The sequence below is a fragment of the Ovis canadensis genome, chromosome 14, assembly GCF_042477335.2.
Source record: "Ovis canadensis isolate MfBH-ARS-UI-01 breed Bighorn chromosome 14, ARS-UI_OviCan_v2, whole genome shotgun sequence".
In the NCBI taxonomy this organism is placed as follows: Eukaryota; Metazoa; Chordata; class Mammalia; order Artiodactyla; family Bovidae; genus Ovis; species Ovis canadensis.
The window spans coordinates 60,583,795-60,595,853 of record NC_091258.1 but is presented as its reverse complement, the minus strand read 5'-3'; the positions used below and the strand labels follow the sequence as shown (position 1 = coordinate 60,595,853).

The following is a 12,059-nucleotide window of genomic DNA, read 5'->3' as shown; positions in this document are numbered from 1 at the left end:
GATTCTGTGTTATAGGAGCCCAAGCCAAATAGGACAAATTTGTACCCAAAATTGATGCTAATCTAAAAAATATCTAAAAACGTGGAAGCTGTTTTGGAACTGAATAATGAGTGGATAAAAGCTGAAGAGCTGAAAAGCATATATTTTGATATGTATGCAAAGAATAATGAATGATAAGGGTAATTCTGGTGAAACCTCAGAAAAGAGGAGAGCTGAAATGAAAACCTGTCTTCTTAGAAAATAAATTAGGAACAAAATGTTGGTAGAAATATGAATAGTAAAGACCATTCTGGTTCATTCTGAGGTGGAAATGAAGAACATATTATTGGAAATGGGAGGAAGGGTCATTCTTTTTATAAAATGGCAAAGAACTTGGCTAAATTGTGTTTGTGTTCTAATGTTTTGCGGAAAGTAGAACTTCTAAGCAATGAAATTGAAGATGTGGCTTTGCTCCTTCCGGCTGATGATAATGAAGTGCAAGAAAAGAGAAATGACTTTAAAAGATGGAATTTCTGAAGCAGAACCTAAAGATTTGGAAAATGCTCAGCTGAATAAATAGTGTTAAAATACTGTGAAAATGAGGGCATAGATTGGGAAAGAATAGCATCTTGTAAGTTGGTTTGGAGATATTGGGAAGACCCTGATGATGCTGGGGACATTGAACTCCTAAGTTTAGAGTCTGCTTTACCTGTGGAAGTGGCATCCCCCACCCAGAGGCAACATTTCCACCTCCATTTGATGGGATAGGCACTGCATTGCTTGGAAAGCATAATAACCCTGAGGTAGAGGCCACATGACTCTTCAGAAACTGTCCCTGCCAGGGACAGTTTATTTCTGGGCCCATCACTAATAGACTCAAGTCCCAGCAGACTCCTAAAGGTGAAGTTCAAAGTGTGACCTGAGAGGAGGTGTGCTACACTTGAACTACTTGAGTTTTCTAATTTGTACACACAGAAATCCAGGGAACAAGTATGGGAATGGATATTAAGACGTGGAATAATGGTGGAAGGAAGATGATTGGAAATCTGGTGACAGTGAAATGTGGGAAAGAGAAGTGTGGATAGGCTTCTCTGGGCAAAACATTTGAAGTTATTTGTGTCCTGTGTAATTGCTCACTGAAGGGTGACCTCAGCAGAGGATTTAATAATCAAGTGGATAGGATGGTCTGTTCTGTGGGTAACTGTTTCTTTTCCCAGTCACCACCCCCCCCCACCATTATCATCCAGTGGGCTTATGAACATAGTGGTGGCAGGGGATGGACATTATGCATGGGCTCAGCAACATGGACTTCCATTCACCAGGGTCACCTGACTGTGGCCACTGCTGGGTGCTCATTCTGGCTGCAGAGAAAAACACTGAATCCCTAACATGGCAGCATTCCCTATTGTTCAGTCACTAAATTGTGTCCGACTCTTTGTGACCCCATGAAATGCAGCACACTAGGCTTTCCTGTCCTTCACTATCTCCTGGGGTTTGCTAAAACTCATGTCCATTGTCCATTGAGTCGATGATGCCATCCAACCATCTCATCCTCTGTCACCCCCTTCTCCCCTTGCCCTCAATCTTTGCCAGCATCAGGTGGCCAAAGTATTAGAGCTTCAGCATCAGTCATTCCAATGAATATTGAAACTGGTCTGATCTCCTTGCTGTCTAAGGGACTCTCAAGAGTCTTCTCCAACACCACAATTCAAAAGCATCAGTTCTTTTTAACACTCAGCCGCCTTTATGGTCCATCTCATCACATCTCATACATGACTACTATAAAAACCATAGCTTTGACTATATGGAACTTTGCTGGCAAAGTGATTTCTCTGCTTTTTAATATGCTGTCTAGGTTGTTCATAGCTTTCCTTCCAAGGAGTGAGCGTCTTTTAATTTCATGGCTGCAGTCACCGTCTGCAGTAATTTTGGAGCTCAAGGAAATAAAGTCTGTCCCTCTTTCCACTTTACCCCCATCTATTTGCCATGAACTGATGGGACTGCATGCGTGAGCTTAGTTTTTTGAATGTTGAGTTTTAAGCCAGCTTTTTCACTCTCACCCTCATCAAGAGGTTCTTTAGTTCCTCTTGAAACTATGAAAACCCATAAACAAAGGTAACTGTCATCCAGTTAAGTAACATTCTACGTGACTTTAGCATTTGCTTCACTTTCTTACCTACAAGTATTTAAGTTTACATTGTCATTGTTTCTGATCTACAGAAAGCTGAGTGGGAATGACCCAGAATTACCACATAACAGGCAATGTTTTCTGAGCTTTTAATATGTGCCAGAGGCTATTCTAAGGACTTTACACTATTAACTCATCTAACCCTCATAACAATGCTATGAAGTAGGTATCTTCCGGTTAGGAAACTGGCACAGCCACCTTGAAAGACAATTTGGTGGCGGTTTTATAAAAGTAAACAGACTTTTTTTTTTTTTTTTGGACTACGCTGTGCAGCATGCAGGATCTTAGTTCCCTAACCAGGGACCAAACCCAGGCCCCTGCAGTGGAAGCATGGAGTCGTAACCACTGGATGGCCAGGGAAGTCCAACATACTCTTTCTTTATCATACAACCCAGCAATTAAGATCCTTAAGTAGATGAAAACTTAGGTTTAAACAAAAACCTATACACAGATACAGCAGCTTTATTCATAACTGTCAAAACTTAGAAGCAACCAAGATGACTTTCAGTAGGTGAATGGATAAAGTGTGATACCTCCAGACAACGGACTATTCACTACAGTTCAGTTGCTGTCATGTCCGACTCTTTGTGACCCCAGGGACTGCAGCATGCCAGGCCTCCCTGTCCATCACCAACTCCTGGAGTTTACCCAAACTCATATCCATTGAGTTGGTGATGCCATCCAACCATCTCATGATCTTTCGTCCCCTTCTCATGCCCTCAATCTTTCCCAGCATCAGGCTCTTTTCAAATGAGTCAGCTCTTCACATCGGGTTGCCAAAGTATTGGAGTTTCAGCTTCAACATCAGTCCTTCCAATGAACACTCAGGACTGATCTCCTTCAGGATGGACTGGTTGGAACTCCTTGCAGTCCAAGGGAGTCTCAAGAGTTTTCTCCAACACCACAGTTCAAAGCATCAATTTTTTGGCACTCAGCTTTCTTTACAGTCCAACTCTCACATCCGTACATGACTACTGGAAATACCATAGCCTTGACTAGACAGACCTTTGTTGGCAAAGTAATGTCTCTGCTTTTTAATATGCTGTCTAGGTTGTTCATAACTTTCCTTCCAAGGAGCAAGCATCTTTTAATTTCATGGCTGCAATCACTATCTGCAGTGATTTTGGAGCCCCCCAAAATAAAGTCAGCCACTGTTTCCACTGTTTCCCCATCTAGTTGCCATGAAGTGATGGGACCGGATGCCATGATCTTAGTTTTCTGAATTTTGAGCTTTTATTCAGTGCTAAAAAGAAATAAGCTATCAAGCCATGATAAGACATGAAGGAGACTTAAATGCATAATACCAAGTGGAAGAAGTCAATCTTTAAAGATTACATAGTGTCTGATTACAACTATAGGACATTCTACAAAAAAGCAAATCTATAGACAGCAGAAAGATCAGTGGTTGTTAGGGGTGTGTGGAGATGAATAGGCAGAGCATAGAGAATTCTTCGGGTAATGAAAGTACTCTGTGGGGACTTCCCTGGCAGTCCAGTGGTTGGGACTCCACACTGCCACTCCTTGGTTGGGGAATGAAGATCTGCATGCAGTATGGTGTGGCCAAAAAATAATTAAATTTTTGGGAAAAAAAAAACCTCTATGAGGTTGGAATGGTGGCTATAAGTCACTATACATTTGTCCCAAACCACAGAATGTACAACAAGGTAAATTATGGCCTTTGGGTGAATCCTTGGTTTAAAAAGATTGTAGGACTCTGGTGGAGGTTTTTAATAATGAGGGAAGCTGTGTATGTACTGGGGTGGGCAGTATGTGGGAAATCTCAGTATCTTCTCAGTTTTATTGTAAACCTAAAACTTCTCTTAAAAATAGTCTTTAAAAATATTTTGAAAAGAAGAGAGAGAAAAACTATGGCAAGGAGAGGCTGAATAAACTACTGAAGCAGCTCACACACCTAGCAAGTGTTAGTGCTAGAATTTTAACCCAGGTATTAGATCTATGCTCTTACCCCTTATACCATCCTGCTCACACACCACACAAAAAGGAAGTCTGAAACAAAGTTATGCAGACAAACCAGAAATTAGACCTGGTCAGTACTACAAAATTCCTGTGTTAGGTGTTCTGATCTAGAGGTGTGGTGGTGTACCCACCCTAGTTGAAACAGACCTCTCCACTGACTGGATTCCTACTCTTAACAGTTTCACAAAGCAAAGTCCATGTCACTGATCGAAATGAGTCAAACCATCTCCTACCCTATTTGCTTTTGATCACAAGCCTTTGTAGAAGATTAAGAATATCCAGTGTGTGATTCCAAGCAGGTATATTCTCTTCTTTAATAAGAGATTGTCTGAAATAATGGTCTGTAATCCTCCAGATTTGCTTTTCTACACCCAAAGGATGTTTAACAAAAAGCCAACAGGAAGAATTATTTGCATAATTAAATAATTAATCAGAAGGATTAATTAATTATTAGGGTGCATTGGGGAATGGGATCTGTGCCTAGAACCTCTGACTTTCCCTGTGGAAGGAAGACTTAGGGGTAAATCAGTGAAACTGTTTCAAGGGGACACCAGCTGTTTCCATATACTGAAAAATGAAATGCATTTCATGGAACAAAGAGGAAGTACAAATTCTTCAATTTGATTTTTTCATGTACAGCAGCAATTCTCTCCTTTTTACATGCCTTCTGTGGGGAATGGCAGTTGCCAGGGAAAGAGGTGCATGAGACATCTGGTGTTTTTGAAGATGGGTCAAAATCCAGTCTCCACTACCATCCTGGTCCCTCAACTTTCACAGGCATACAAAGAAAGTAGAATACGAGATGTCTGGGTTCACAGCTCTGGATACGCAGTAGTTCTGACACTGCCGCTGGTCACCACTGAGGCTGTCCATTGCCTCAGTTTCTCCAGAAGGTAGGCTGGGACCTGGACCCCTCTACCAGAGTGCTTGCACCAGAACAAACATCTTGAGCAACATAATAACAAACTATAAGGGACTAAAAATAATTGCACATGTGCACAGTTGGGGCAATTATGAACAACAGGATACAAAACCAACTGCCATTTCTGAGGTTCTGGGAGTAAAAGCATGGTAATGTGCATGATCCCTGCACAGAGCACCACCAAGGGGCTGGACAGCTAAGTTAGGCCTCCTGCCCACTAGTTGTGCCATGTCTCTAATAATATAAACTTTGTACCTGTTTTTACAGTTTTTGCCTCCTTGAGAAATTCATTTTTCAACCCGGGCAAGAGCCAGACCAATTTTGCTTCTAGCCTCTAGCCCATGGTGGTCTAATGGCTAGAATTCCTGGTTTTCATCCAGGCTATGCAGATCCAATTCCTGGATAGGGAACTAAGATGTTGCTTCAAGTCATGGCGCACAGCTCTCTCTCGAAGATCAAGAACACAGTGGCGCCACTATGCTAGTTGATCACCATGCTGTTGACGGTTGTTAATCATAGCTCAGCGAGGGAAGTGCTCCTCTACCGGTTTCCCTGGAAACTCATAAGCCCACCAACATCCATTCCTCCTCTAATAGGTAACTTCCTCCTTCCCCCAGAGTGAACACTGCTGCATAAGTCCTGCCTGCTGTCTGCCATACACAGCGGGGTATCACCCTGGGAACTTTGCTTCAGACTTGAAAGATTCCCTGTTCAATAAACCCTTGATGTCTCTACCACTGTCTCCAGACTCATTCTTACAATGCACTGCTGCTACTGCTACTGCTGCTAACTCGCTTCAGTCGTGTCCGACTCTGTGCGACCCCGTAGATGGCAGCCCACCAGGCTCCCCTGTCCCTGGGATTCTCCAGGGAAGAACACTGGAGTGAGTTGCCATTTCCTTCTCCAGTGCATGGAAGTGAAAAGTCAAAGTGAAGTTGCTCAGTCATGACTCTTGGCGACCCCATGGACTGTCCATAAAGAATCTGCTTGCAATGCAGGAGACTCGCGTTCAATCCCTGGGTTGGGGAGTTCCCCTGGAGAAGAGCATGGCTATACACCAGTATTCTTGCCTGGAGAAGTCCATGGACAGAGGAGCCTGGCAATCTAGCCTATGGGGTTGAAAGAAACAGACACGACTGAGCAACTAACACTTTCACGGTTTTCAACACAATAGCTATTTAAATATATTAAAATTAAACAAAATTTAAAATTTCATCCCTCAGTCAAATTAGTCTCATCTCAGGTGCTCAGTGGACAAATGTGGCCAGTGGCTACAGTAACGGATAGCACAGACATTGAATATGTAATTCAGTTCTGCAGAAATTGCTATTGGACAACACTGTATGAATGTTAGCTTTGTTTTACAGGTGAGGACACTGAAGCTTAAAGACATCACTATTACACAGAGCTGCATGATGACACAATCATACCCATTCTTATAATACTCTGCACACATTCACTGCCTCAAATGAACTCCCCATGTATCTTTCACTTAACACTTCTATAATTTCACAGGAATCTAAGTACAGAACCATGCAAATAAAGAAAAATCATTTTATTAACGAGTTATAAAATAGTCATAGACTGATTAATCCCAGACCTCACCCTTAAAGCTATAGTCACACCACCCCCAGACACTTTAACAATCCCAGATAGATTATATGATTATCTACTAGCATTTCTCAGACTCAAGCACAGTCTTCCCTTCCCCAGTAGAGGATACTTGTGTGTGCGCCTGTGCACACACACGGACACACATACCCACCATGACCATAAAGCAAGAATCACATCCTTGAATCCCTTTGAGCAGCAACCCGGTACTCACCGTCACCGCATCTGAGCCAGAGCTCCGTCTGAGAAATCTAGACACTACTTGTTAGACTTCTGCAGCTTTTTCAGTCCTGGACTTCTATTTCTCTGAAGACATCACTGCAAGACTCAAGCTCTGGTAACCTCTGAGGTTTTCTAGAACCTCTGAGGAGCCACTTGAGTAAAGTGAAATAGGTTATTAATACCCTTTACTTTCCACAGCGCCGGATTGTGTGCACGTGTGCTTTTGTGGGGGTGTGACAGGCGCACCTGCCGCCTTCTAACATCCTTGGCTGCTGAGCCCTTTAGTGACTGTATCCTCACGCTGTGAGGTAGGGACAGAGCCCTCTCCCTACTGTTGTTTCATTTTGATTATTTTTGAAAGTATAGGCATATATAGCATTCCTCTTTTCCTTTCACAAATATTAGAATATACATATTATTCTCCACATACCTATGTTCTTCTTTAATGTATCCTGAAGATAATTCCCTATTAGAATACAGCTACATGATAGCCCACTGTTAGATAAATATGAAGTTAATTCATCTAGTTAATGTTGGACATCTTATTTCTAGCCTGCTTCACTCACATATAGCATTTTTTAAAAAAATTGTGCATACCACGTTTTGTAACTTCACCAGTGTATCTTTAGAAGCAAGGGTCTCAGTCTTAAGGTATATATATATATAACACATGGACATTGCTCAGTTCTCTCCTATATTAGTTCTATTATTTTACATTTTCATCAATGTGAGAGTCCTTGTTTTTCCAGTCTTGCCAATAGAATATTTTAGTAAGTTGTTGGATTTCTGTCCATCTGGTTGGTATAAAGTGTTATTTCAGTGTAGTGGTCTTATATTCTCATCCCAACTTTTAGGCTCTTTAAGAATATGAGTTTGTGGTATAGTTGCAAATATCTCTAATTTGCAATTTTCCTTTATCTTTGTTGATACTGCTTTAGTTCTATAAAAAATTGACTTCTTCCTCATTTCTACTGGATTTTTGAATCACAGTTATTGATATCTCAGTTCCAAAGTTATAAAGGAATTCACTCATGTTTTCCTGTAATAAAGTTTCATTTTTTCCCCTCCTTTAAAAATATTTAGACCTTTTGTTGGGAATTTACCCTATTTTATACTGCCTAGCATGAATCTAATTCCCCCCCCTACATTTTATCCAGTTGTATTAAGACTAATTATTAATAAGTTCTTTCCCAAAATGGTCCTAGTTTAATGGCTCCTGCAAAGAATGGTGGTTAGGAAAAAACTAAGGGCCATTCTGTCACCTATAAGACAGACTAGAGAAGACATTATCAATATCCGCAAACATATCAACAGAGTTCAAGAAGCATGTACCTCAGTAATTCAATGAGATCCAGAAATTCACCACGAAGGAGGTAGAAGCAAGATAACACACTCAACAAGGCAGTCTAGGCCAAAGAAAAAAGGAACGCCTCCTACTTAAATGTATACGGATGTCCAGAGAGCTCTAAATGTTATTTTTCTTGTCACCTTAAAAATAATTCAGTCAGCGTGAATGGTTTATTAATAATAAAGCCATGTAATAAAATTTTCATTTTCTCCATGAGTTGTGAAATTCCAGAAAAGACAGTGATTCAGGAGGGAATGACTCTTCCCTAATATTGTTTAACTACTGCTAAATAACTGAATTATAAATGCACTAAATATAAATACACATATTCAGCATTCCTTAACTCATGTAATACTAAAAGGTACTGAGAAAGTGCAAGTAGAATAAACCAAGTACTAAATTGAGAAGGTACGTTTTCATCATATCTTGCTGTTGTTTAAACTGCAGAATTACCACCTATCCAGATCAGAAGTTAAACATTTTGAGTAAATATCATTTGACTATCATATTATTTTTTCATGTATAAGTGGCATTATTCTGGAATTTTTTGTTCAAGGGCTACTTTACATCTAATTTTATTATCAGAATTATGGTAGTCGTTTAGCATGAGTGAACAACTTTTTCATAGGATTTTCTGTTCTTTCAGGGGGCAGCCTATATAATTATCTGGTCTGACATGACTTAAAAAAATTTTTTTTTCCAATTAGCCCTTTTCATTTACTCTCAAATTTTAATCATTTAAGAAAATGATTCATTTAGAAAATAAACTTAATTTTCTAAATTTAAAAAAATTGTGTCTAGCAGTTTACATATATTTACATGACCTTTAAAAATTCCTTTAAACATATAGTTATATCACAGTTCTCCTTTCCTATAATGTGGAGGCACTCTAAAAGTCTAGTAGAGAAGTTTTCTTCAAAGAAACATTTTGATTTAAAATACAAAACCTGTTTTAGGGACTTCTCTGGTGGTCCAGTGGCTAAGACTCCATGTTCCCAATACAGGGGCCCTGGGTTCCATCCCTGGTCAGGGAACTAGATCCCACATGCCACAACAAGACCAAGTGCAGCCAAATAAAAAAAATTAAATAAATATATATTTTTAATAAAATACATAACCTTCACTTTTAAAATAAAAAAACTTTTGTTCTTTATTCCATGATTTTGGCTTTATTTTCATTAAACATTTTCATCAGTTTACTCGGGGGCATTTGCTTATTTTAGCTTGAGTAATCGTCATTTAACCTGACAAATATTTGGACCCAACAATATGACAGGAATTGTTCTAAGAGCTAGAGATACAGTGGTGACAAGAAATAAACTGCCCTCAATCTTCTTGGTTTTATACATAAAACAATTTCCATTGAGAAGTCTATGGTTACAGTCATAAGATTTTTATTTACAGTAGTTTCATTATCATTCACATCCAAATAGCTGTAATTTCACTTTTGATTTACTTATTAATCTGAGAATTGTTTCCACCAGGGAAGCCCTGTTTATATATGTAGTAGACCTCAATTGTAGACCTCAGTTTCCAAGAGGTCAGAATTCATTCCACTATTTTCTAATTTGCAAAATTTAACTGTGGTGATAAAATGGATAATGACACTTGGCTTTAGAAATTTGTTAGAAACAAATCATTTCCAAATGCCTTAAAAAAATACTGAGCAGTCAACAACCCCACTTTCACTAAACCATAAGGCTTTCTTTATAGTATAAGTTTATGTAGCAAATGAAATTATTACTGAATCAAAGCTTGTTTTGCTTCATTAGATTTTACTGGTTTATCTTCAGAATTAAAATTCTGCTCTTCAATAAGACATACATATAGATGGCATATTTGTCTGTAATTATTATACTCTTAAGGTTTTCTTCTCATAGAAATAGTCTAATACTAGTCTTAAAGATGATCATTAAGTCATTTAAATCCTCAAACTCATTTAACCTTTACAATCTCATAAGTAAGCAAACAGACACAGAAATAAGTTACTGCCAAAAAAATTAGGAGGTAAAAGACACCAGAACTAAGACATGGCAAATAAGTTGTATGACATAGCTCAAGGCTTTTCCAGATTAATTGCAGGACAAATTTGCCTTTGGTATGATTTTGGGGAAGTGCAACAAGATTTAAGTAGTAATGCAAAGTTTCCCTATATGATTTGGGCTTTAAGCTATGTAGCATAAAATGATGTGGAGAATCTTTTAAGAATCATTCAAAAGGATTCACGCTATCATCTCATTTTCATGGCTTTACCCTGATAGCTTATAATTGATGACTACTCAGTAAATGCTTTCCTCTATTAATATACACTGCATTAGGAATTTTTTCTAATTCCTTTTGTTGAATGTGTTGTGTGCTCTGTCAAAAGGTCTTCCCATATTATTTACATTACAGGCATTCTCAAAAAAAAAAGGAATTAACTGAAGTCAATTAACAATTAACATGAATAAAGATTTTCCCTACATTTTTATATCACAAGATTTCACAAGAGTGAAATAAAGTGAGAGCCTGGAGAAAATACCATCTCAAAATCTTTATGCTCACAGGATTTCTCAAAAGTGTAAATATTCTGGTGTTGAGCAAAGTCACAGTCATGACTAGTGGTGTTTCCATAATCTTTCCATTGATAGAGATTCCCATCATTGTGAATTTTCTGTTCAGCAAAAAACAAATGGCGACTAAAGATCTGGCCACTTTCCTTACATTTATAGGGTTCTGCATCATTATGAATTTTGCTATGTCATGTTAGCTGTGAACCCCAGATAAAAGATTTCCCACTGACTTTACATACATAAGGTTCCTCAGCAGTATGTATTCTCCGATGTCGTGTAAGTTGTGAACTCAATAGGCTTTTCCACACTCTTCACATTCATATGATCTCTTTCCAGTACGGATTTTCTGATGTCGATTAAGTTCTGAACCACGAAAAAAAGTCTTTCCATATTCCTTACATTTATAGTTTCTCTCACTGATATGAATTTTCTGCCAATTAAATTCTGAACCATGAAGAAACGTCTTTCCACATTCCCTACATTCATAGGGTTTCCTTTCATTATGAATTTTCTCATTTTGAGCAAGGTATGAGGCCCATATAAAAGTCTTCCCACATTGCTTACATTCATGAGGCTTCCTACCAATATGAATTCACTGATGTCGAGTCAGGTGTGAACTCCAGATATAGGCTTTCCCACATTTCTCACATTCAAAGGGTTTGCTACCAACATGAACATTCTGATGTTGAGCAAGATTTGAACCACGAATAAAGGCCTTTCCACATTCTTTACATTCATGAGATTTCTTACCAGTATGAATTCTCTGATGTTGAATAAAGTGTGAGCCACGGGCAAAAGCTTTCCCACACTCTTCACATTCATAAGGTTTTTCACCAGTGTGAATTCTCTGATGTTTAGTAAGATGTGATTGCTGACTAAAGGCCTTTCCACAAACATTACATTCATAGGGTTTTTCACCAGTATGAATTCTCTGATGTCTAGTAAGGTCTGAGCCACAACTAAAGGCCTGCCCACATTTCTTACATTCATAATATTTCTCACCAGTATGAATACGCTTATGGACACTAAATTGTGAATGAAATCTAAAGGTCTTCCCACATTCTTTACATTTAAAAGGTTTTTCACCAGTATGAATTCTCCTATGACCAGTAAGACTTGAACACAAACTGAAAGCCTTCCCATATTCTTTACAGTCATGTTTTCTTAGCAATATAAACTGTCTGATACAGAATAAGTTCTGAATCAAGATAAAAGGTCTCACATTTCTTATCTTCACAAAATTTTTCACCAGTGTGAATT

At 38.7% G+C, this 12,059-nt stretch overlaps 2 protein-coding genes across 4 annotated transcripts in view; both read right to left on the bottom strand.

The window, feature by feature from the left end:
- Positions 1–12,059, bottom strand: part of LOC138418787 (zinc finger protein 607-like) — a 92,431-nt gene that overhangs the window by 62,243 nt on the left and 18,129 nt on the right. The window lies entirely within an intron of this gene.
- LOC138419528 (zinc finger protein 790-like) lies at positions 9,389–12,057 on the bottom strand (the record flags this gene model as incomplete). The annotated part of the gene is given in 1 exon segment (XM_069552406.1): positions 9,389–12,057. A coding segment is annotated over 1 exon segment (969 nt), but the record flags the coding sequence as incomplete, so codon positions are not given.